Source organism: Megalops cyprinoides, chromosome 12 (genome assembly GCF_013368585.1).
Source record: "Megalops cyprinoides isolate fMegCyp1 chromosome 12, fMegCyp1.pri, whole genome shotgun sequence".
Classification (NCBI taxonomy): Eukaryota; Metazoa; Chordata; class Actinopteri; order Elopiformes; family Megalopidae; genus Megalops; species Megalops cyprinoides.
This window is the reverse complement of record NC_050594.1, coordinates 34859404-34887379: the sequence shown is the minus strand read 5'-3', so window position 1 is coordinate 34887379 and position 27976 is coordinate 34859404. Positions and strand designations below refer to the sequence as shown.

At 41.0% G+C, this 27976-nt stretch overlaps 1 protein-coding gene across 1 annotated transcript in view; it reads right to left on the bottom strand.

Annotated features, from left to right (window-relative positions):
- Nucleotides 1–27976, bottom strand: part of akap6 (A kinase (PRKA) anchor protein 6) — a 206175-nt gene that overhangs the window by 49555 nt on the left and 128644 nt on the right. The window contains exon 8 of the mRNA XM_036541655.1: nt 8297–8445. Coding sequence (XP_036397548.1) covers nt 8297–8445 — 149 coding nt within the window. The remainder of the gene's footprint in view (nt 1–8296; nt 8446–27976) is intronic.

Genomic DNA, 27976 nt, shown 5'->3' with positions numbered 1-27976 from the left:
TATTAGCTGTTCTGAAGCAGGCATTGATCAAACAAAACAGCATTGGGGAAAGTATGAATATTTTAGCTTATTTGTTATACAGAAGACATTGATCAAAACAAAATGGAGAAGACATGAATATAAGAAACAATATGATATGTACGCTTGAAGAGAAAGTCACCCGAAGGCATTCTTAGCTGGTTCTCATTATGGTACAGAGTATGCGTTTTATAAGCTGAATCGACAAGTGCATTATAATATCCTCTGATATTGTTTCTCCACTAATGGGAGACTAAATGCTTGTAAAGCAAGCTCCCAGAGTATCTACACAAACAAACAAACATGGTAGAAGCGGTAAAAGAGTGGCTTTGTTGAGGCGTCTGAAGCGTCAGTGCAGTTTCCTCACCCTGTTTCTTTTGTTTTCCGTGAAGGTCTGCCTATACCTACTCCTACTTCCTGACTTGTCTGAAGTCATCTCCCTGTCCCCTTCCACCCCACCTTACACATCACACACCTCAACACTGGGTAATGTTCACAGCTGCTCTTATAGACCCTGGGTAAAATGCTAAAGTCAGGTCCATAGGTGAGACAGATTTGCCTACTGCGTCAAAGCACTATGCCTGTGAAACATAGTGGGGACCCCCACTTCCCAGCCTTGCCCCCAATCGAGCCCATTCACCATCCATCTCCCCCAGCCAGTGTGTGGCTGATACGCTGTGCCTAATTCATCATGGGATACGATTACAGGACCAACCGTGGCAAGCTCAGTAATGACAGGAAAAGGTTGGACACCTTATTGACACTTCTCATTCAAGTGACACTTTTATGGAAAGGGCTCTTTAATTTATGGAGTTAATCCCTGTTCCTAATGTGGGAACTTGATGTCTCTTTTTCTCTTGCCCTTTTTTTTTCTCTTGGGTCTCTTAGAAGAAAATCCTCTCCCCTCCACCACTAGAGACTTTTGATTCCCCTTCCTTGAATAGCAACTGTCCCATGTTTCTCAACTTCAAGTTGGAGAGGTACGCGGGCGAGCCGACAGGCTTGAGTAGCAGTGGCGGCCGGGGAAGGGAGAGGCAGCCGTGGCTATAGCGTTCGACAGCTCCTCCCCGAAGACATGTTTCCATGCAAAGGTAAGGGCCAAGGAGTCAAAACAATGAATCCCTGAGCAGGCAGCAATCATTAAAATTCAAAGAAGGATCATTATGGTTTTCTACAAAATAAATCATTAGAATGAGAGGCTTAAAAGGATTAAAGTGATGCCTGATTCAAAGCCAAGAGAGGGAGTAGAGTCCAGGCTCTGGAGTTAAGAATCACTGTGGTGAGGAGTGTGGGGGTTGTGGGGGCGAGAGGGCTTGGAGGGTGGGGGTTGAGACACAGAGGGGAAAAGTGCTGATTCATCACCAAAGACTCAAACCGGAAACAGATTCCGTGGGCATGAGGATTTGTCTCAGTAGAGGAAAAAGGCATTTGCAGAACACCAAAATACACGCTGCTCTGCTGAAGTCAAATTACAGACTAGACATGAGCCAAATGGACCCAGTCTAGGCTTTAGCCTCAAGAAGTTGTGTAGTCTTTGGTCTCAGAGAATGTGTTTTGTTCATGTAGTAGTATGTACAAATACATATTCTCTACATTATTCTCATTCCAAATATTGGTTTTGTATTCAGATAACCTTCATCAGACCAAAGTTAAAGTCTTGGGCTACAACAGTAATACTGTAGTCCTTTTTTGTACAGGGTCCATTTTGGTACACAGTGCTGTTGGTCTAGAGTCCAGTTTTTATTGGCTAACTAGTTTCATGTGCATCTAATTGGTTAAAAATTAAAAAAAATAATAATAACCTATATTACCGTTGTTCTTCCTGCAATGTATTTGAATGCTTCATGCTATATTAGCCATGTCACCACCCTTGATAAGAGTGTATGTTAATTACATAAATTAAAAATTACATAAATATATAATATACTACCTTCCAATTCAGCAAAGATTCCACTGTGTCACAAAACACAGTGCATTGCATCCTGCTGCGTATGGAGCTGCGTAGCCGCACGCTGGTCAGAGTGCCCATGATGACCCCTGTCCACCGTTGAAAGCCCCTACAATGGGCACGCAAACGTCGGAACTGGACTTTGGAGCAGTGGAAGAAGGTCGTCTGGTCTGAGGAGTCCTGTTTTCTTTTAGATCACCTGGACGGCCATGTACGTGTACGCCATTTACATTGTCCTGGCACCAGGATGCACTGTCGGAAGATGACAAGCGGGGAGGGGAGTGTGATGCTCTGGGCAATGTCCTGCTGGGGAAACCCTGGGTCCAGCCATTCATGTGGACATCAATTTGACACGTGCCACCTACTTAAACACTGTTTGCAGACAAGGTACATCCCTTCATGGCAATGGTATTCCCTGATGGCAGGGCCTCTTTCAGGAGGATAATGCGCCCTGCCACACTGCAACAGATTTGCTCAGGAACGGTTTGAGGAACATGATGAAGTCGTTCAAGATGTTGCCCTGGCCTCCAAATTCTCCAGATCCTCAATCCGATGAGCATCTGTGGGATGTGCTGGACTGACAAGATATCCGATCCACGCAGCTCCACCTCGGAGAACTATACAGGACTTTAAGGATCTGCAGCTAATGTTTGGTGCCAGATACCACCAAGACACCTTCAGGGGTCTTGCAGGAGTCCACAGCCCTCGGCGGGTCGGCGCTGTTTTGGTGGCACACGGAGGACCAACAGCATATTAGGCAGGTGGTCATAATGTTTTGCCTCAGTGTATATGCCATGAGCGTACAGAACCTTGAGATGTTTTTAAATATACAGAACCAGTCAAAAGTTTGGACACACCTGATTAAGTTAATTGGAAACATGCATTCAAAGACATTTTGATCTACTTAGACTTATGCTTAAATGCTTGAAATTTGTTTATTAGAAAAATATAAATGGAGAAGTTGATGCGTATGTATTAATTAATTTCCAATTTTCTACTTTAGTTTTTATTGTTTAATACCTTTTGGTCACTTCATAATTCCATTTGTGTGATTTCAGAGTTTTGATAACTTCACTTTTTTAAAATGTGGAAAATAGTAAGAATAAAGAAAAACCTTTCTTTGAGTAGGTGTCCAAAGTTTTGACTGGTACTGTATATAGTCATGAAATACAAGCAAGGGTTGGAAAAGTGGTTAGCTAGATACCTTGCATGTGCAGATGCATGCATTTTCACTAGTTTTGATATACACTACTCACAAAAAGTTAGGGATATTTGGCTTTCGGGTGAAATTTCAGGATGAACCTAAAATGCACTATAACCTTTACAGGTGAACTTAATTTGACCTTCTCTAAACTTTTGAATGCACATGTCCAACTGTTCAATGTTTCAGTACTTTTGCACAACTTGCTGTTCTCTAACAAGGAGCTGAACGGCAAAATTCACAACAGGTGTTTGATCCATGAATCGACCAATAAATTTCCTGGTTCAATTACAATTGGTATTTAAACAGTCCTCTACATCATGCTGTTCCCATTTTGACATCATGAGACCAAGACGACACCTAACAATTGATCAACAGTACCGCGCCATTGCGAGGCTTCAAACAGGATGTTCTCAGAGGGAAGTGGCCACTAAGCTTAGAGTGTCACAGAGTGTCATCAGCAGGTTGCAACAGAGATACAGAGAGACTGGAAGAGTCACAGAAAGGCATAGAAGTGGATGTCCTTTGGCCACATCCCACACTGATGACCGCTTAATTGTGAACAGTGCCCTGCGGAGCCGGATGATGAATGCCACTCAACTCCAGGCACATTTAAGGGAAGTGAGAGGCACCCAAGTGTCACGTCAGACCATTCGAAACCGTTTACATCAGCGTGGTCTGCGTGCTAGACGACCTGCAAGGGTACCTGACCACACCACCAGGCACAGGCGTCATCGTCTTGCATGGGCCAGGGAGCATTTATGCTGGACGAGGGACCAGTGGGCCTCAGTGCTGTTCTCTGATGAAAGTCGATTCACGTTGAGCAGAAATGATGGCCGCCAACGATGTTGGAGACGTCAAGGAGAGCGCTATGCATCAGCCACTGTTGTCACCAGACGAGCCTTTGGTGGTGGTGGTGTTACAGTGTGGGCAGGTGTGTCTAGTCAATACAGAACTGCCCTACACTTTGTGAATGGTACAGTGACAAGCCCATACTACCTGAATAACATCATTAATCCAGTCATTGTGCCCCTGCATGAACAACGCAGGCCTAATTTCATCTTCATGGATGACAATGCTCCAGCTCATCGAGGTCGCATCATTAGGGAACGGCTGCTGGAGACTGGGATACCTCAAATGGAGCGGCCTGCACTTTCTCCAGACCTGAATCCCATAGAAAACCTATAGGATCAGCTGAGTTGCCGTGTAGAGGCTCGTAACTCTGTACCCCAGAACCTCAATGACCTGAGGGCTGCCCTTCAAGAAGAGTGGGATGCCATGCCTCAGCAGACAATAAGTCGACTTGTGTACAGCATGAGACGTCCTTGTCAAGCTGTAATTGATGCTCAAGGGCACATGACAAGTTATTGAGACATTGACATTTTTTGTTGTGGTATACCCACCACTGTTGTGGGCTTTTGTTTCAATAAATTGTTTGAGATGAGGAAATCACCATTGCATGCTTCTACTTAAATGCCCTACTTTCATGATATAATATCACTGTAGCGTGAACTTTGTACATTTTCCATAAATTTGACCCGAAAGACAAATATCCCTAACTTTTTGTGAGTAGTGTATAGCAAATAGGCTAATTATTTCTGTAGATACTTAGTAAACCAATAAATTAGCACACGTACTGAACATTTGTTAAAACAAAATCTGATATCCTGCTTCAAGAGCTAAAAATGTCATGTATCCATAGACGTATCTAGCTACAGTGACTGCTTATGTTAGTTGCTAACAGGTAAGTTTATTATTTTTGTTTAGAACATCAATGTGATAGATGTTTTGGTGATGCCATTTAAGAAGAAGTCCTTCTTCTGATTGCAGAAATGGGTTGATTGCTTATGAATGTTAGGGTCTAACAACATAGGCATCAACAAAGCAGTATGACATAACTCTGTTTAGCAGGGGCGTAGGAACCGGGGGGGACATATCCCCCCCCCCCCCCCCAACTAGTTCCCCAATAAATTAATTTCTCTAAATGAGTAAAATCATTATTTGTAGTCGCGTTTCACGTTAGTCATCTTTTGAATAATTTGGCAACAGCAATTGTAGCCTAGGCTATTAGCTAGCTAGTTTCTGTACTGTTGAAACTACTGTACGTTAAATAAAATTTGATTTCAGGATACATTGAATTCATGTTAAATGACGACGCAAGCACAGTAAGCCCATTAAACGGGTTTTTATTTTCGAAGATAACTCAGGGCTCCCGCTAGTTGACACAGCAGATTAACTGGGATGACACAGATAGCTACAACAGTCGTTTAGAAAGCACTGGGCTAAAAAAAAAAAACATTGAGTTCACTTTGTAAATCAAGGACGTATTCTGGGCTACTCGCCACACCCTATTTTCGGTCTCAAATTCTCTATAGCCTACTACTGAACAGTATTCTGTTTGAGTCATAAATTTTTCATATATAACGTTAGATTGTTACTTATTTCGCCGATCGTTAATGAACAAGCTAACGTTAGCTAGCCAGCTGTTTTGTCACTGACATAGGTCTATTGCTGAGGTAAAGTTCGTATCAGCTAGCTAGCTAGTAATACCGGTGGGAGAATTATGTGACCAACTTTGTGAAGAAAACTTCACCACAGTATTCAGTCGACATTTTAAGTTTTAGAAACTGCAGACGAATAAATGTTTTAATTAAGTTAAACAAAAAACGTACACACGCCCTTGCTGTTTAGGTAGAGGTATGAGGTATGGTATAAAATATCACTAAATATCTTCCTTTCTCTATTAAAGAAAAAAGGGACAAATGTTCATAATGTTTCAACCATGAAATATTCTCGTTCCACACTTGTGGGTCATGAGACAGTAGCCCCTTTCAGACATGCACTGAAAGCCGGAATTTATCTAGCCATTGGCCGGAGGAGCTGTATGTGAGAACGTAAACATCCAAATCAGTCGGACTGGACATGAGATGGACTTAGTTCTGCCAGCTCCCTAATACAAAGTCCGTCTCATGTCGGAGTGAGTCCATGTGTGAATAGAACAGGTAATTTGCCGGAGAGTTCACAGCGAGCGAGTGGGTGTGTTGATGACATTTCTAGCATGCGACTGGCACGAAACCGGAATAATACAAACATCTTCGTACTCTTTTCTGCTTTCCTGTATATTTCTTTCCACTCTTTCGTTGATATTGCGGATACGTCCACATACATGTTATTTTGAGTCCAACGGTCGTTAAAGAGATAGTTAGCTATAGCTATACTGCCAAAACTTCTCTCTTACGATGATTAATAACGTTGGTTAATAGTTAATTATCTGGTTAGCAGCTAACTAAACTGTAGCTAATAGTGTTAGGTATAGTGAGATAGCTGAACTGATGACCTAACATTACATAGCGAACAACAACTTACCTTATTGTTATAATAAATGTATAATTAGATGTGGTGTAACGGACCATAGTTGATTTGTCTCCTTTTTTCGCTGATCTAAAAAATGATCTGATCCGTGACTCAGAAACCATGATATGATCCAAATCATGAGTTTTGTGCTCCGCTGCACCCCTAATAATTAATAATAAACTATGTGTACCGGTAGCACCATTTGGATGGCTATGTGTGATATTTTTTATAGGCTACCCGTACGTACGTACGTACGCCTTCTCCTCCTCTGTGCCACATTATGTGCCCACACCACTGAAAGGCAAGACATTGAAATGAAAAAACCTGAAAATACTTCAGCTCTAGAATACTTTTCGTGAACTCGTCAATACTTTTCACTCGTGAGAATACAAGTGGTGTCTAACTGGAAAATACCACGGGGAAATCTAAATCTGGATGTTTCTAAACTCGCAATGATTTCACGCGACAATGTAACATACTACAAATGTAATCATTAATGGTTGCATACCTGGTAGGCCTACTACACTGAAAAATAGCATGCAGTATACAGTATATACTTGTGTAGTACGCAGTACACAGTATGCAGTAGGCGGCTTCGTATACAGCCACTGCAATCTCTGCAGCGTACTTTTTGCGTCATGTCCTGTCTCCTGCACGCTCTACTCAGGCGCCACCCTTCGCCTAAACAATCAAAATATTTCCAATATTTGACAACGCTTCTGTTATGGACAATCTCCTGTTGTGTGCTACATGTGTGAAAGGGCAATTCCGGCCAATTTCCGGACCCAATTCTCCAGACATTTTGTCCGGAGTTCATGTGCAAAAACGGCTGATTGTCAGAGGGGTACAGTGCTGCACCCTCTTTAGGGAAGGGGGGAAATAACATGACCACTACATTGCTTCAACCGGGAAATACTAACCTAATGCAGAAAAGACACATTTATGTGAATATCAATGGGGAACTGCAGCAGAGTGGAGAGAGTTAATTGCAGTAATTGGAGAGTAACATATGCTGGAATAACTTGTGCACCAACCTTATGTGATCCAATGATGCACTTCCTTTACCTGCTCCTGGCTGAAAAGGTTTCTCTCTGCCTATACACCTTATTCCTACTCAACAAGTATTTCAGAAGTGAATATATTTGCTCATGGAGCTGTGGGATTTAAAATGGTTTGAGCTTACTCAGGTAATGAAAGCATATTTGAAAACAGCTTTGCAAGTGTAATTTTCCATGTAATCAACATTTATTTTGGTGTAATGAAAAACCGTAATTATGTTGTTACAGAAAGTATCGTTCATGAAGGATCCCTTTCTTCCCACCTTTACCCCTGTTCACTTCTTAAGCCAATGACTGTTATTTTGGGGATGGTTTTGGGCTTGTCAGTATAAGCAGAAGCATATCTTAGATACAGCAGTCTTGATATACCACTACATATCATCTTTTTTTACTTTGAGGGTATTGTTTTCAATGAAACGGGAAGCTGTCGTTTGCTCTGAAAATTGCAATTTATGATTTAGTGACAGAATCTAATTTGACATTGGGAGTTACTGGTGAGATGTGATCAATTTTTGCTCACCCCTTTTCATTTTAAAGGGGCTTAAGATCAACAGACAAAAAGGGCATACTATCCATTTAAATGACAGTAATAATGTAACATAATGTAAATGGTCAAATAAATGTGTTTCTCTAAAACAATACAAGCCTGTGCCTCACTTTGGGTCCTGCTATAACCAAAGCAGCTGCAAAGGTAAACCAGAGCTGTGTGGGTGGTACCTGTTGCTCCCGATCCTGTTGACCTTTGACATCTGGGCGAATTCCTTCTTCCTCTTGGAGCCACTGCAGTACTGCTGGCTGTTGAGTCTGAGAGCCATCTGATCCAGAGCGTCCCTCTGAGCCTCACGATGACACTGCTGGACCTCCCCCTGGCAGGAAAAAAAAAAAGAGCATTGGGGCGCAGACACATCACGAGCATGCGAAAGACTGATTATGAGAATAATTATGCGGCAAAATCAGAGACAGTGTTTTTAGCTGATGTCGTCAGAGTGTGGGAATACAAACACATTGTCAGGTAAGCATAAATCGACAGGAAGCATTCAATGACACTTGTTTGGTCCACAGATATGGTTGAAAATATATATATATATATATTTGAGAACACCCAATGCATGCAATCGTACAAAGGTACATTCAGTTCAGAAAATATTCAGTGTTTAGCTAAAAAAACAAATTATATCAAGCATGCAAAAATTAAACCCCCATGTCCTCTCAAACAGTTCCCCAGTCCAGTCCGGAAATATCTACTGTTTTCATTTTCACTGTTTTCTTTTTACACTGTAAGAACTGTCACTGCTTGTGTTCCATTGGAACCATTTTGTGGATGCCTTTATAAAGGTCAAACAATTCCACAAAGGCAAACAGCTCCTCAGTCAGACACCCTCAGTAATAAATGAGTAAATCAACAGAAAGATGCCTTTTTTCATTCCATTTATTGTGTGCGCATCACAAACACCCCTACGCCCCCATTCATTTCAAATGAACCTAACTAGGAGCTCCATAAAATTAGTAGCACCACAGTACTGAGTTCTCCCCCCCACCGCCCTCCTCGGAGGAATTCGCTTTCATTTGCCTTCATTTCTGATTCAGCCAGCCCGCGTGTGGATGCCGTGTCAGGATCCTAATTACTCAATCCCATTGGTGCTGCTTACACACACAATAATGACTGGCGCAGGCTACAGACAAAAGCAATTTACCCCAGCCACCTTGAGCAGGAGGACAATGCAGAGCATCTCAGCACATACAAGCAGGCAGCTCCCATCCCAGCAGCTCCCCAACTGTGTATTAATTATTACTACTCTTTTTTATCTGCTTACCAGAACTTACTCTGGGAATTTTACATTTTGTAGCAAGTAATACTGAGGGAGGATGAGGTATGCAAACAGTGGCCACTCCATCTTAGACATTTAAAAAAGGAACAACCTTAATCTTGCAAGAGATTGTGTAATTTTGCTGCACATGAATCTCAGACACATCCTGTCTAAATGAAATTGCTTTTATCTGCTCTCAAGTCTGAAGTTCAATACATGATTTACAGATTGAAACCACTCCCACTGAGCTAAACTAAACTCTGCTACATGGGCAAGTGCTCCAGCCACTCCAACACATTTGTTGCAAGAACCACCAGCACATCCAACAATCACTGCATTATACTGGCATGGTTTATGGATACCTCTGCAAATCATGTAATAATATATATGATTATAATCAAAAATGTAATGAAATTCCCTATATGTGATTTAGGCAATTAGATTTGCAATTTAGGCAATTTAGATTTGAAAAAAAACAAAAAAAAAAAAAACAAAAGAACCTCAAATACACCTCATTCATAATCAGCACACAGCATATAAATAGTGCCCCGAACGCAGACACTGAAATGATTTATTCTTTAGTATACTGTAATTCAATTTGTCCTAAATAAGCAAGCCTCCTCCTCAACCAGTGAGTTTGATCACACTGTCAATACAGAGAAATCTTGCAAGGCTTTGTCTTATTAATTTCCCATATGCTGTGTTTGTTCCACTTTAGAAAACAGGAAACCACTGCACCCCCCCTCCACCACCTTTTCTCATTGCTGCTCACATGAGTCAATATGACCCATTTCTGAAAATAAAATCCTATCACACACACATGGCATTAAGTGCTGCCTGAAATCTGCACAGAAAATAACCCTCGGAGCCACCGGAAGGTTGGTTTTGATTTTCTTGCAGTCTGTTTAAGGTCCTGCTTATTCAGATATGCAGACAGGGGCTTCGGAGCGGCGCATCCTGTATTCCTATTTCAAACAGAATGATTCAAACCTGCACTCACACTGTCAAAACACTCCTGTCTTTAAACTGCTAATGTGCAACCAAATCAATATAAATCTTGATCATTTGATGAATACTTACTTCTCTCTCAGGAGCCGGTGTGAATGGGGGGGGGGGGGGAGTGTTCAGATGTGAATATTTGCTGAATCAAGTCTTTTTAGGCTTTTTGTGTGCACGCCAGCGCCAATTTACTTGCCCCTGGAAAGTTCTTGAACTAGATGTCTCCTGGGGTGCACGCGCTGGTTTGACTGTCAATCACACAGCGATGAGATAGGCGTCTGTGTCACCTGTCTCTCCCCTTCTCTGCACCTCATACGCACAATGTTTTGATTACTGTGAACTTTCTTATATCAGCCCATGAGATAATAAAATGTAAACATCAATAATTTATACTCAAAACTATAAACAGTCCTGCCCCCCTCACTCCTTATTTAGTGAGTAATGTCAATACGACAGCACTGCCTTAAGATCACATAGAGCAAGTAATATTTCTCAGTGAAGGATAAACTATTAGGCATTTTTATCCCTCACACAAATATCCACATTGAGGGCGATTACAGCTCTGCTCAATTCTGTATTGGATTCCCCCTCCAGTAGACAACCAAGAAGAAACAAACACAATGGAAGGAATGTACAGAGGAGGAAAGAAGCTAAATCAAATTAAAACTCTGAACATTGCCAGACGTCTAAAGAGGGCTCACCTTCAGAACACCAGTACACATGCACCAGGGTGTACACTCTCAAAACTTCCCAGGGTGCACATGGAGACCCAGAAGGCACATGCACATGTGGCTGGAAGGTCCTGATGCCACATACATGACAGGTCAAGCCAGGGCTGTGCTGTATACTGGGTTCTGTCAGGTCAGAAAAGTGGACACTTCACCCTCACATAGAACAGACATTTTTTAGCACCATGATTCAGGTCTGTTATTGAATTCCTGAGTTTCTTTTTTTGTTATCTTACTAGTGGAATTCTACTGTACTAATGCAATATATGGCAAAAAACTGTCCACAGAATCGAAACTGAGAGGCAGAATTTTCTGGAGTTTGTTAAGCTTCATGCTGATTTTTCTTCCCTTTGTTTGTCTTCATCAAATGCCTACTACTCCAGCTCTGGGGGGAATCTAAGGTTAACAGAAGCACACTACGTGATTAAGAGACACCACAGTCTCTTATGTCTCCAGCACTGGAATGTACCAGGTCAGACCAAAACAATTTAGAGAATGTTGCATTTTGCAGAATAAACAGACCAAGATATACTAAGCTTTGAAATGTAACATCCATGTTTTGATATAAGTCATTCAGTGCATATTCATGTATGGATTATTCATGCTCAGTTCAAACTGCCAGCACAGAAATGGTTTCATGTTTTTTGACTGGGGTAGCCATTCATAGTCTACATAGTGCATAATGGTACAAGCCATTTTGGATGCTACACTACAAGCCAGTTGTTGCCAGTATTGTCCAAGCAAACTCATTCGTTTTTTGCCATTTAAAAAGTGGGGACTGCATCAAGAATTACACCGGCTCTGGAACATCCATCCCTGAAGTACTGGTGTTTTAATTCTCTTTCTGTTTTAGAACAAAATGGATTGAAAACAACTTTTCAATTCTCTTCAGCCTTATCAACAACTTGATGGTTTGGCACTTTGAAAAACAAGTAAACACAGAATGGTGACAGTGGGAAATTGGCAAACACAGTTATGGAAAAGGCAACCACACACAAATGCTGGAGGCAGCAAAATTACACAACATAAGTACAATTCTGTGCTTAATTCTGGCCTGGCCAGCTAGGTATGGTAAAGTGTGTCCTCACTAAATGTAAACATAAAATTTAAAATAAACATATCCATAAAGGCAGGTCTGCTACTAAAAATGCTGAAATTTGATGACAATCAGGGTGCAAAATACGGGGGGTCTCAGGGGGTCCGAGACCCCTTGATTGACACTTGAGGCTTTCAGGGGGTCTCAACAGCAAAATTTGGGGGGGTCTCTGGAAAAATCTTAAAAAAAATTATTTGTCACTTGCAATTGTCACTAAAAATGTCTTTTAACCCTTAAAGCTCGACAGATGCAGCCTGCGTCCAAATTCACATCCCTTCTTCTCGGTTGAATTGCTGACGAAGTATTCATCGCTAACGATGCTAGTTGCGACAAAGTGTTGGCGAGAAAAATCATTTTAAATTTACATCAAATTTAAACATACTTACAATCTGCATACAGCTCTGCATCCATCTCCACACCCATTACTCTTGTTTGAATTAGGCTTACTCATGAACTCGTCATTGCATAGATATGGAACACATATCACAAGAAAGAGCGGAACTGGAGCTTTGTGATGCTCGTCACATATACGTACACATATATGTACATACCGAAGTAATCACGTTATGAAGACAGATCAAACTTCTGCAAAGTAATATCTTTACTAATTTCTTCACCCATTTTCATACTCCTGCTTCTCCATTGAATAAGTCATGAAGTCCCTATTGCTTCGCAATGTACCGCATATCAAAATAAACAGCAGAACTTACCCTTTCCGATGATACTATTCTGTTCCTCTGTGCGAGAAAGCGTTGTCGAGTAATCCGATTTTGAAATCACAGCAAATTTCTGCATTGTCTCCAATGTAGGGCTGACATTACATCCCACTTTGTATGAAAAATAAACACAAAATAAATCTCCCAGGAAACTCAAGTTACCCAAGTTGCCAGATCATCTATGAAACACAATCTACACACAGAATCCCCACACTGTATGCAATTATTTATTTACTTATTTATTTACTATCCACCCCCCCGAAAAAACCTCCCGTATTTTGAAATCTAAATGTTGGCAGGTATGGGTAGGGGGGACCTCCTGATTGCCACCGGGTATTTCACACACTGATGTAATGTTCTTTAGTGCAGAAATGCAGACAAGGAAGGTCCATAGGCTCTTTGGTGGCTAGATGTTTCCACTTGAACCAAAATGCAAATTTATATGAATCTTTGAAAAATCAAAACAGAATTGTATAACACTTTTCCTTTTTTTCCTTTCTTCAGAGACCAAAAATAAGAGAAAAAATAGAGAAGGAATTTGGTGGATGCCATGCAAACAGGATACGGGCCTCATTCAAACCAGCTGGGGAACAATATAAATTTAGGAGGAGAAATATGTGCCTCTGGTGAGCACTGTTTGCGATGGGAAGAGTTGTGGCCTGGTCTTAAACTGTACATTTAAGCAACGTCACATAACTGAATGCTTATTTCTTCATCATCACTTCTGAATGCAGGAAGCATTACTGCTAGATTGAAAACTGTGGGAAGCCGTACCCCTCCCCCATTCACAGTCCCCCACCACTCTTGTTCAAAACACCTCATACATACATTGGTGTGTTTGAAATTTCTCCCATCAGGGTCATCCTGGTGTGCCATGGCTGTATCTGACGCGAGAGGATGCATGCTCAGAAAATAAATTTACCTAGGATTGTGTGGGGTCTGAGCTGGAGTTGTTAATGACCAAGGATTCTAACACAGAATCTCATAAATTTAAACACACAAAAGCCTGGCGAGACCTCCTTAGACCAGCAACCACAGAAAAACAGGCTGCAAAACCAAAATAATCATCTTCAGAAAGACAGACTAATTCAACTCTATACATCCAAAACAGCTTCCCAATAAAGGGAACAAAGTATTATTACTATTGTTAGCATTGCAAGAATTCCATTCTCACACATTTCAAATTCAAACTTGTATATCGAAAACTGCATTTTGAGAGAGCTGCCCTCCTAGGACCCACTGGAAACATGAAACTCATTTAAAAACTATTATTCTAAATCACTGGCCATAAAGTCTGGGTTTAATAAGTGGTGTGGTCTCTTGACGTGAACCCAGGGATTTTACTGGCAAAAATAACGGTTATTATTACAGTGCTTCATGTGACAGGAGCTCCCTGCTTTCTCACACGCTTATCAAGATCAAAACCTTGTAGGGAGTGATTGATTTCATTAGCCTTTGTTTATTTATTCTATCAGAGGAAATTTAAAGAAATATGGAGGCTGTTTCTCTGACTATTTGTGCCTCTTTGGGATTGGTGCATCCTTGCCCACTGAGAGGAAGCTTCTGGAAACACAGTCAGAAGTTTAACACAGCTGGCGAGCCAGGTGTGAAAAAAGGGGGCTGGAAACTCAATGACAAACAAAACATAAATGTCATGGCTGGAATATCTAAATCCAACACGTAGTGCTACACTGTGCATAAGTTCCACGGATAACAAGACCACCAAGTCTCCAACAGGGAGAAAGATTGAGGTCAACTTGCGTGCAAACCAAAGCATTTCAAAGTCCAATTAATTTGCGGAAGGAATCATGGCAGCTCACTGCCCTGTCCACAGGCAGATGGAATTGTGGGAAGAGAGGAAGGAGATGGCCTGATTTTGCACTGTGCCTGGTGATGAGCAGTATTATTCTCCAACAATTAGGAAAAGTTTAAACATTCAGTGGAAATTAATTTTGTGAAAAGCGGCCATGTGCCAACAGTAGGAAAGAGACACTTGAAATGTAATGACTCATGTAGAGCCAGCTCCTCTGACTCTTCTCCCCTGCTTCAGAGGCAAATCTGAAAGAGAATGCCTAACACAACCTAGCGAGCCATGCTCTCTCCTTGTGCCCCAACCACCTGCATCTCCATGAAAGTGAGGTGCGAAACAGATATGACCATGAAGCTTCAGGACTGCGTCAGCCATCAGCACGACAGCCAAAGGGTTGCTTATGATTTGGGGGGGGGTCTGCTTGCCCTTGGTGGCGAACCTGAGTATCTCTCAGTGTGCTGACAGCAGGAGAAGAAAGCAGGAAGCCAGCCTCAGCACAAACTCCTGCACCTTTAAGAAATATCTGAGGCAGTTTGAAAGCTTTAGCTCCTGCAACATTTATCAGGGCGTGAAATTAGCAATTGCTAGGAGCCAAATTGCTGCTTCTTATTTAATTTTGTTGCTGAAAGGTGACATTTAATCGCTGATCCCTGCTTCCAAGAAGTTTAAACAGCCAGAGACACCCGGCTCATGTGCGAAGGGGACTGCCTTGTGAAGTTCACCGTATGCAATGCTCAAGATTGGAGGTAGAGGGTGGGATTATATTGATTATGTGGTCACATTCAATGTTGATCAAATATTGCTCCCCTGACCCCCACCCTTCTTCATGAATGAATACTGTGCATGGCTTAACCTGGGTATCCCAAAAAGAATCATACATACAAGCAAGAAGAGGGGCAGACACAATATTATGGTACTTTGGCAATATGCTCCCCTCCCCACCCAACTTTCTCTCGTCAGTCTTTGAAATGAATCATGGGAATTACAATGGTTGATTATGATATTTCACAGCAACTTTCACAGCAACAAGCTCCAAAAAATTCCCTGGCATCCTCACCCCCCTTCCCCTGCACTCCCCGACTTCAGTTCCGCAACATTTCTCAAAGAAGAAAAGGACGACATCCGGAAAACAGCTTAGATGAAGATATTTTGAAAACCGAGCCAATTGCTTTAGGCAGGTGTTACACGAGAATCCATTAATATAGGTAATTAACATTAGCCACCATTTTAATTAACATGCAAACTTTAATTAGGAAATAATTAAGTAACATAAAAAATCTGATCTTAATGCTAAATCGGTGGAGGCTGGTATCGGAGCTACCTCAGCTCGCCTCCTTTGAGTTTGGGGAAACAGAAATTAATGGCTTTTAGGTGTTGGATAAAAGGAGCTGCATTTTCAAAGAGAGTTGTGTTGAAAAAAAATAAGTAAGTAAACACAGAACATCAAACCAGGAAATTTGGGTTTGTAGTACATTCACATGATTCTCTCTTCCAGCAATACTATGATGGACTGACTACTCAGACCTTGTGCTAAAGTATACAGAAAACTGAATATGTGGACTTCCATGGATGGAAAAGCCAAAGATATTATATAAAACTCAGTAAACAAATAATCTGCTGTCTGGTCTTCTTTCCTGAAAAAACTGACCAAATACTGGAAAGGTGCTGCAGATTGTTTTTAGGTTTTTTGGGTTTTAGAACATTTCATCAACTGTACCACGCATACATCTCCTCTTACGTGAGGAATAGAGGTATGAAAAATTTCATCTTGGGACTCCCATGACCTAATGGGCAATAATTGAGCTAAAGTGAGCTGTGGCATATGAAAGCTTTAAAACACAATATCTCAACAGATAGAACCTCTGGATGCATGCATATTTTACTGTATATTGCTATAAACACTGTGCCCTGTTTCTGCTTATTTTTATTTATATTTATATTACAATTTAATATCCACAGCATTGCACAGATCAGATTTAGATCCATATTCAAAAATCCTTTATTTAAGTAATCTTTACAACTAAACTCAACCTTCGGTGTATTTGAAGTTCAACAGAAGCTACTGGAACTGAGGCACCCAAAGGCTTTGCACTTCCCTGTGGTGAGGTTCATCTGCAATACAGACGAGATCCATCTGCAACATGGATTACCAAGGTTTACACCCCAGGTATGAGCAGTGGTCATTGATCTCCACAGTTTGGAAAGTGACAAAAAAAGAATTCCCATAAAAAACTTTCACCTGGAATGTCCATGACTGAGAAATGTAAAGCTACCTGTCTAGTGGTAACCCTGCCAGGCTGGCTACCCAAGCAGGGCTGTGAGAAAACTTGGTTGTGAGGAAACCATAATTCTAAAGGTGCATGAATGAATGCAAGCCATGGTGAAGCAACATGAATTACCCTAGTGAATGACAGCTAGAAGCATGGCTCATTGTCAGGTACAATGAAAATTGAGCTGAACAGTTTTATGTTTGAGATAACAATATGCAAATGTTGAGAAAGAACACCTACCCACTGTGAACTGTGATGGGGTTTATGATATTTTGGGGTTGTTTTCTACCTACTGGTTCTGGAACCATTGTTGAGATTGAGGTAGTTATTAACTTCAACATGAACAAGGACATTTTGGCCAAAAATCAGGGTCCCTTTCACAAGAAGCTCAAACTAGGCTCAAAATAAATGTTTTCAACTGATCATTTCAATCTCCAGTCCTCAGTCCAATGAAATATGTTCAACATATACATTTTTTTCTCATACAGGATGTTTTTATTCCTATTTATTGAGGGGTGTGAATGAATGGGACATTCTGATTCACACATGTAGTTTCCCTCCATTTCCTCTATGAAATCATGCTTTCATTTATCTGCATAGCAGATGTTCTCATCCAGGATGACTGGAATGGGTGACATTTTCACATGCTATCCAGCTGGATATTTGCTGGGGAATTTCAGGTTAAGTGCCCTGCTCAAACATACAATGGGAGTGCTCTATCAAAGAACTGAGCCTGCAACCTTTGTTCCTCAACCGCCGTGCCACACTGCCTCTGTTTGATTTGCTTATTGCCTTTTCAGCTTGGGACAACTGCAACTGCACATCTTTGTAAGGAACACTGTTGACTCCAATGCCGATGGGTGCGGCACAAGGACACTGGTTGTGTGCAGGAGCAAAAAAAAAAATGCATGGAACAACTGCTTTTAAAAGGTCACAGTGCTCTTCTTGGCAACCGGAGGAGGAAATTGATTTTAGTAATAAGACAAAGAAGCAATTGTAAAGATCGATGCGTAAAGCTGGAACGTGATGTAAAGGGCCGAGTTTACTATTTCATTAACAGTAGGACAAAACTCCAGAACGGCTTGCAATGACAAATGCCCGGCAACATTATATACACATTCCAGGTAAGTGCTTTGGGCCAAGTTAAATTCGATTTCTCTGCTCCATTGTATCTCTATTTATTATTTGCAGTATCTGTTCCAGGCAGCGGGAGCCATGCTGTTAAAGCGCCACTGTTCCCCCTGTAGCTCAGGAGCACCTGCACACAAATAAAAGATGTGTTACAGCCTTGTATTCCTGGATTAGGTTTTTTCACTGCAACACAGAGAATCAGGTATGTAATAAATAGGGTATTTGTTTCAACTAGTTCCCAATTGATTAATCAGGTTTTTTACTGGGTGAATCCAGGTAAAGCACCTTGCTCAGGGATAATCTGTGAGTGTGAAAACCATTCAAACCCACAATCCTCTGCTCACACCTTCTAATCCCTTTCCTGCACAGTAAATGATGTACAGGAAACAAATCTTTAGCTGAAGCAACAGTTCAAGCGGTATTAGTGATCTGAATCATAAAGAATAAGAGGCGGTTGTCTTTCAGGAAAACAGATTTGACTATGATTCACTTTTACACCACAGTTTTACATGATTAGACTTTTACCTTTTTACCTAAATTTGCACATAATTTGTTCGCTTTTAGTGATCATATTTTAATGGACCATCCAGCCTTAACTGTGTGTGTGAGAGGCCTCTCTTCTAATGTGAGAACTGCCTTTCATGAGTCTTCCTTTATCCAAGTTAGCTGTAAACAAGGGCAGACTGCTGGACTTCCAGGGGTTAAGCAGCTGAAAGGATTTTAACCTCAGCATTGACAGCAGCTAAACGGCTCTGACATTGGACTGCTGTGCCTCATTCCAACCAGTAAGCCACCTTCAAAGTTGCTGTCAGGTAAATGACCTTGTATTTCATTAACTGATAATTAAATGGATTTATTCCACTAACGGTTTTAATTAAAATGCTAGAAATATTGATTACCCCTATCATCTCTACTCCCCCAGATGAAAAAAGGTTTTAGGACTGTTTATTTAGAGAAGGGAGAGAATTAAATTAGATTGAATCTCTAAGAAACCTAAATAAGGCTTCTTACTTTTCTGCTGCTCAAGCAGAAAAAAAGGTTTAATTTTTTTTGATGTTTGATTAATTATTTTGAAATCCATTTTTGCTTACCTTGATATTTAATTAAAATATCATTTTAAAACATAATTAAGTCGGTGAGTTTAATCCGTGGGGCAGGAGCTCCATCAAAAACTGAAAGCTGCCAACGTATGAGTATTCAGGGCGCTTTATACTGTTAAAAAGATGCCGTTCCCAGACCGGGCCAGGAAATTACACCCAGCTCATCTTAAGCAGTGACGCGGAACCGCAGCATTCTTCTAATGCATATTGGCTGTTCTGCCGAAGGAAACGCCATCAGACCACCATGATTTCGCAGATACTTCCACCGCTTGTGTACCAACGCCTCCTGATGGACAAACTAATTATGCATGAAATCAAATATGATTTGTAAGTGAATTCATATGAACAGGCCTTCATTGTCCAAATGGACCCCCCCTGCAGACCTCTGGTGGCTCTGATTCCCTGTCGGGAATAGCTGATCTTGGCGCTAATGGACCAAGACTCCTGGATTGATATGGCAGAAGGTGGCCGGTGGTAGGGGATGTTTGGGGGGGGCATGATATTGCCACAGGGCCTGTGTTAGGGGTGAGACACATGCAATAGCAGACAAGTGGCCAGTTTTTTTTCCCCAATCTTGTTGAGGAGTAATTGTCTTTAAAAGCATGTGACGTTGATCACTGAAAACACTGTGAGGGGGAAATGAAATTAGTTGACTGGTTGAAGCTCTGCATATCCATCATTCCAGGGTTTTTCAAAAACAAGAAAATTAGATCAGACGTAGCTGTTTATTTACATTATGGGTGGGGAAAAAGTTAACACACTGGAGGAAATTAAAGATAATTATGGGTCGTTTCGCATAATTCCAAGCAATTAAATGTAATTTGAAGGCAATTGTGTCAGAGACAAAAATGTATCTTCTATTGTCAAGCAAATCACATTTAAGATTCTGCAGTTGTTTGGAAGGCATCAGACATTAATGTTCAGAATTGGGAAAAACAACTCAATGAAATACACACACTTCACATGTGCACAGGAGACATCAGACGAAGGGAAACTTAACTACGAATTAATTTGTATATCACTGGCGTATGCACTGCATTGCTCTGGTGTTTATCAGTGTGAATCATTCCTTTGTTTATAGTCATCACGCAGGCCCTACATAGTTACATGTAGCTCACCCATAAGCTAGGATGGCATTTCCAGCCCAGTGTTAATTTCGTTAACGAAAACTGTGACGAAAAATGTTCCTCAACGTTTTTCACTTTGTTGTTAGGAACAGTACTGCAAATGAAGCGGTGGCCAATATGTGTTACTTGTTAGTGTGTTTAGGTTAGCTTGCCACCTCAACAACAATCGTTGGCACTGTTTGTTTACAGGTCAACTAGTGTACAGTGTCCTATTATGCTTGTGTCGTATAATAATAATAATCATATACTTTACTGATGCCCCATGGGGAAATTCATCCTCTGCATTTGACCCATCCTACACACACAGTGAGCAGGGAGCACACATACACCAGGAGCCCACCAGGGGCACACACACACACCAAGAGCTAGGAGCAGTGGGCAGCCGCAGTGTGGCACCTGGGGACTAACTCCTTGGTCAAGGACACTGACAGGAGTATTAACCCTAAACATGCATGTCTTTTTTTTGATGGTGGGAGGAAACCAGAGCACAGGGAGAACATGCAAACTCCACACAGAATGGACTGGAGCCAGGATTTGAACCCAGGACCTTCTTGCTGTGAGGTAACAGTGCTAACCACTGAGCCACCGTGATGTCCATAGAGATACTGTAAGTTCAGAACCATTATTACAAATAGGGCTGCCCCCGACCAAAGATTTTCCTAGTCGACTAGTAGTTGTTAGTTCAAGCCATTAGTCAACTTGTCGCACGTTTATCACATCAATTTAAATATTTAAATATATATTTTTTGGGGCATCAGAAAATGGTTTGAGTTCCAGGGCTGAGAAAAGAATGTTATAAGTAACATTGTTAACACTGTGCTACATTACAGAGAAATAAAAAAATGTAATAATGAGCCTTTTAAATATAAATTTTACAGGCGTAGGCACAAAGTGAGCCGCCTGTTAACGATAATGCTAATGGCAAAAGCGGTAATTATTCTGAATGTGTTGGAACAACCAGCAAGGAGACTGAACATTTTGTTAATTTATTTCAACACAGTATAACATAACACAACTTATGAACTTGTAACACCAACACAATAAAACAAATGATAAACAATGGTTAAACATGCAGTAAGCAAGGTAATTTAGCTTCCCCAGTCCCCATGAACACTTGGATATGCCTAACAGCACATATGACAATGTATTTATTTAGCTGCATATAGCCTTAACTTTGCAATTCGTTAAAGTTAATGTTAATCAGGCCATTAATTATTTAGCATAATGGAATAACCCTTTCGCGCGTATGGTCACACCGGTGTGATCAGCCGTTTAACACATATGCTAAAACGGGTGTGATTAGAACACTAGATTGGAAAAATTCTAGCTAATTTTAGCTTTGAGGAAACAGCGATTAACGTTAAAACGTTTAACGTTAAAAAATATAGCAAATGCTAACTGAAAACTATCAGCACGCTACATAGCATAAAAATAAGTTACGTGCGAAACGGACAATAACGTTAGGCTACTTACATGTTTCAGATGATAAGTCATGTTTGAGGTTGACAAATGATAGGCGAATCTTTGCGTGCAGAGTCTTACACGCTTGAATTGACCCCGCACTTTGGATGATTTCCTGCCTGACATAGTCTAATACCCTTTTAACGTTTAACGACAAGGCGCAGCTCCTGAATGGAGTTTGGGGGGGGCGGGGGGGGGGGGGGGGGGTTCTGCGACTAACCGACCAATGAAAACTTGGTCGACTAAGACTCTTGTCATCGACTAACGGTTTGGTCGACAATTAGGGGGCAGCTTTAATTGTAATCCTCGATTGTTTCCATGTACCATCTAAATATTACGCTAGTTAGGTTTTATTACTGTGTCCACTTCCACCCGCGCTAATTCTAGTGTGAATGTGGTAACCGCAAGTGAGAAGCACCGCTCTGATAATAGCCTGCCTGAGTTTTTCTCAACTCAGTTCTGGGTCACTACTTCTAATGCTATGTTCCAGATGCACAGGAACAATACCCTTATCATTAAGTCTCGTGGCCCTTAATTGTCCGGCACTATAGTATGTTCTTTATAGTCATTTGCACTACTATTCCAAACATATATGTGGCTTAATAATAGGGCTGGGTATTGGCACAGATGCTCCGATTCGATTCCGAATCACAAGGTAACGATTCGATTCAATCCAATTCGATTCGATTCGGATTCAATATCGATTTGATAGGAATGAAATATGAAATACTATAGCAGCTTTCCACATTTGGAGAGATGTTTAAAAAGCTCTAAAGGGAACACAAATTTACAAATGCAGATTCACTGGAAACAAATTGTGAAAATCAGTAAAGAAAAGGCCAAAGGCTTGTACAGTCATACACCGCTTAACGTCCATTCGGACAACGTCCGTTCGCATATACGTCCGTAGTCCCATAATGTTATAATAAAGTTTAAAAATCCGATCGCAGAACGGGACGTAGTGGACGTAGTGAAGGCAACGCTTCCCGCACACAACACGTGTATCTCATGTCTCATGGAAATAAAGCGATTGCACTGCCAGGCGTATAATGGTACAGTACATGGTATACCATATAATACATATGTCTTGATAGTTATAATAAAGGCCTATGCTAATGTCTTATGTATGTACTGTAGGCTAGCCTACTGTAGTTTCTATCATTGCTTTAATGTGAACTTTGCATACTTACAATTGAAAAGTTTACTGTATAACACTATGCTTCGACATGCTTCGATCTTGTGCCTATTCCATACAGGTTTGCTAAGTATATAGTATGGTGATCGCACAACGTCCAATTTCACAGACCGTATCATGGACGTTAAGCGACGCATGGCTGTATACCAAAATCTTTTTATTTGAGGAACATATGGGTATAGTTCCTTAAAAACAAAAACAACGTGTATCATTGCCTACTTATTAATGACACGAAGCAGCAATGTGTTTGCATTAGTTAGCACAGGGAATGCTGTTTGTAAGGTAGCTACAATGACTGACAAAACGTAGCTGACTGCCAGTAGCAACTCTGCAATTGTGAACGTTTTCTTGCTAGCCTAATATGAACAACTAGCTAGCTAGCAAACGAACATGAACAACTATGTTTTTCTTGAGTTGCACTAAATTACATTGCATTCGTGAGCAAGTGCTGCTGTTCAGTTTAGCTAGCTAGCTAGGTAGCGGTTGTGCACTGTATTAAAAAACTGTGACTGCAGTGCAAATATATATGAATATGTATACCAAGCATCTCCACGATTCCTTCTCCATGCATAATTTTTTTATTTATATCTCTGTACATATCAAGAGACAAATTGTAGATTATGGGGAAACCCGACACTGCCACGATAAGCTTCTCCTCCATGTCTGATTGGAACCAAAATTTTGGACCATTCGTTTCAGCAGTGTGTGTCACGCTGCCTTCGCCATGTCGCATCGCTCAGTATTTGCATAAAACAGAACTTGAATCTAGTCTATTTTAGCCCAACCTAGTTGCAAAGCCAAAGGCCACTTGTGTCTTGTCGCTGTAAATCACCAACTCTCATTGAAAATGAATGGCAGCCGGTCCCTTTGTCTCTCTCCTGTGTTGTCCGTGTGACCGTAGGGTTAGCCACGGTGAACGCTGACAGGTCGCATCACAGTTAAAAAAAACTGATGTAACAGGTTTTCCTCTATGCGTTTGCAGGTCATTAAATGTTAAAAGTTAAACAAGAGATCTAATGAGGGGGGATAGTAACTGCCTTTAATACGATAGTTAGGCTATGTCAGCCCGTCTATTTAATTATCTGGCTATGTTTACCCATTTTGGAAATGAACCTAGAAAACCGGAAAAAATGCATATTAGCCTAAAAGATCGATCCCTAAATTTTACAGATCGATATCGAATCTTACAAATAAAAAAAAAACAATTAATCAAAAAAACAATATTTTTGCACACCCCTACTTAATTATACTATATTTGCACTGACTTTGTCTTACATTGTGGATAGGTTATATGCCCTGAGTATACTGTATCTCATTGTAGTTGTTTTTTTGTCATTTGCATTGCAATGATAAACAACCGAGTGCAAAAGAATATTTTTTAATTAAATAAATGTCAGATTTATTTGACAAGACAGCCAAAGAATAAGTCATATTCCTTCCATGGTGCAAAAGACACATATTACATCTTTATACAGCACACAGTGCATGACACAACCTTTCTGGATGTTACTGTATTATTAAATGCATCAAGTTTAGGCTACAGCTAGGAGTCCCTGGCCTTGAGAAGAAAACCTGAGGAATGTAGCTGGCTTAAGAATGTCAGCGCTAGCTGTTGTGTTTTTGTTTTTCCCTGTCCATGTGCTTTTGATTTCCTTGTGTTCTAGCCCTGCCCAGCTCTCCGCCCTGTCCCCGCCCACCTGATCATCTCCACCTGCCTGCATGCACACCTGCTTCCCATCACCTCATCAGCCCAGCCCTATATCAACCCTGCTTGTCTCTGTCTTGTTTGCCAGATCGTTACAGTATTTCTGCCTGTCTTGGGCCCGCCTGTGTTTTCTTGTTTGGATTTTTTGGTTTTTGCCTTGCCTGCTCCTCGATACCGTCTTTGTCTGCCGTTCTGCCCTTATTGCCTGATCTGCCTGCCTTCTCAGTTTGCCTGTTCTGGTTTTGATCCTTGTTCTACTCTTGGACTGCCTGCCTGGTTATTTGACCCTGCCTGATTTCGACTGCCTGCTTGTTTGACTATCCTGTGAATAAACACCTGGAATCTGAGCACTCGTGGTCCACATCTGAGTCCATGCCTGAGCCCTGACAAAGAACATCTGTGTGCTTGATGAAAGGTCACTGTACTGATTTAATAAAAAAAAAATGCAAATTGACTAAAATGTGACAAAAATGCATTTTCCTAAAATTAGTCAAAATCTTTTAGTTTCTGTTGACTGAAACTAGACTAAAACTAATCATAATTTAAAAGACTAAAATGTGACAAAAACTAATATACATTTTAGTCAAAAGACTAAGACTAAATCAAAATCAGCTGCCAAAATTAACACTGTTCCAACCATGCAAGTGACAGAACGGATAATTTCCAATTGGTCAGAGCTCACCAAACTCAACCTAACTTTAAGTGATTTAAGAAAGGAAGGAATAGCTCTATCAACAACCCCACCATATATCAATCAGGATATCTGGTGACATTAGTAACTTTAAACAGCAGACTCTCTTGTGTCCTTCTCTGTCTAGGCAGTTCCAGTCAGTAATAGGATGTCCTGATGCTACCGGTGTTGTTTTGTGCAAACTATGGATGGGCCCCTCAAGAACATTTGTAGTAAGTACACACACAGCACTGGCAGACAGAACTCATTTATTCAGTGTTGATCCATCTGCAGTCAAAAATGAAAAATGTAGCTGGAACTGTTGGCCCAGTTCACTCTGTGAGCTCTCCTCACTAAGTCAATGCAGTTATTCTTATCCATGATTAAACAGCCCCAATCAAGACCATCTAGAGATGTTACATAGTATGAATTTTTAGCATTGCTATAATATCACAGCATACACTGTTGCAAGTTGCAACATTTTGTTGGAGTATCCATGTATTTCAAAATTGATGAATGAAAAATAGGCAGTAAATAAACATGATTTTGTGATACATTGAAAGAATATTGAGTCTCTAGCAGGGATAGAGGAGGTTAGGAGCAGAGAGGACAGACTGATGTTAGAAGGGAATGCCCAAGGGACGGGCTCCAACTCATCATTACTTCTACAACCATTACTACAGTCCTATCATCCCAGAGGAGAAAGTCTACACTCAAAGAGCTTTTTTATGTTGAATTGCCTTCCAAGACTGTCTGGGTTTACTTACAGTACCATTCAAGGTCATTGTTCCACTTACTTTCAATATCCAGGCCTGAGCATTAATCAAAGCACAATACAAAAGACCAGCCGTGCTGCATCTGTAGAATGACCAACACCAAAATCTGCTCATAGCCTTTACCTTGACCATGACAGCTTCCACTGCTAAACCAGACTAGCATGTAAGATAAGAAAAAACACCGTTCTTGTGCAAGGAGTACTTTCCATGTCCACAATTATCCTAATGCTAATTTTAAGGTATTAAGTGGATTATATTTTCAGGTAGAATTTTTTTGCATCCATCATTTCCAAATCTGGGTTTTGTTGTATAAATACTTTCTTTATTCTGACCGTGGCAACGGGCGCAAGGTCAATGAAAAATGAATAATGGTAGTATTTTGTGAATGATTGGAACGGCCACAGAGAGAAATCCAGTTTACCTGGTGCAGAAATAATGGAAAAGAAAAGCAACCAAAAGACCCTCTGTTGTCTGAGGATAACTGGATTGTGGGGTTGGAGTTCCCTGCTCGAAATCCAATTTCTCAAACGATCTTTCCAACCCTAAGCTCAGCAGCCGTTGCAAAGTTCCAGGGGGGTGACAGATTGACGCCTACAGTTCCGGCACTCTGCGTTCCTGCTTTTAAGTACTATCACTTCAGAGGTTGCAGAACTTTGTCTCTGGTAACACCAGGATGGTGTCAGTGGAAGACAAATTCCCCGCAACGCCTAGAGAACATCTATTCCCCTGGACACATTCAGTCTAGGCAGGAATTAAAGCTGCCCTGACCACCTTTATCATTTTAGAAATTTCCCCCTCTGTTATCCCTTTCACCATTCTTTTGGGTTCACCAGTCACACTGTAACAAATACCCAGCTTCCTGCTCTGCAATGCATTAGATTCCAGAGAGAGATCAATACCTCTGCTTTCATTTATTTTTGTTTACCAACAGACAAGGAAATGCCTCCGTGATATAGGAGAGAATTATAGCCTGCTGTTTTCCAATGGCACTGGCCAGCTGGTTGCAACCCACAGTGTTTTAATTCAAGGACGTCGAGTGGTCCTCAATTTCCTATATTTGAGGAAGCGGTTTGTTTCTGTCTGGGTGACAACTGCTGCTGTTGTCAGGGGGTTGAGGAAGATTAATACAAACAGAGATCCCCCCCTTCCCCCATTCCTCCAGCTCTATCGTGATTGCTCACTTCCTCCCGTGTCTTTACATTGAAATTAGCTACGCAGATTCGACCATAAACAGAAGTACTTCTAATCAACATAGCCAGATTTGGAGATAATATAATCTTTTACAAGTCAGAGCATCTGTCAAAGGCCCGCTATAAAATCTGAGGAGAAATAATTATGGCTCATCAAATAGCTCAAATGTGGGGGGCACAGAGAGAAGTCTCACGTGGTCTTCCTGATGCCATAGCAAGGGATCCAATTTTCAATAAACTACACTTATGAGATATATATATATATTTAAAATGCCAAACTGGGGGATTCTGCATGTCATTTCTTCAATTTTTTCCCGAGGAAAATATTTCACGACTGAGTCTTTTTCCTTCCCCTTCTCCTTGTGATTTTGCTTTTCATGCACGGCAGCAATCTTACCTTCAGCAGTTTGGCCAGATTTCAGGGAGGAGAGATCCAGAGGGCAAACATTAGAATTTTATATCACTTCAAGAAGGGGAGAGGCAGGGGGGAAGAAAGAAGACATATGAAGCTCCTCTGACATTCACTGAAGACTCCATGGGGATGATAGCACATGTTTTTGTCTTTCACCTGTGAGGCATGTTAAATCAGCGCAATGATAAGGTAATTCCAGTGCA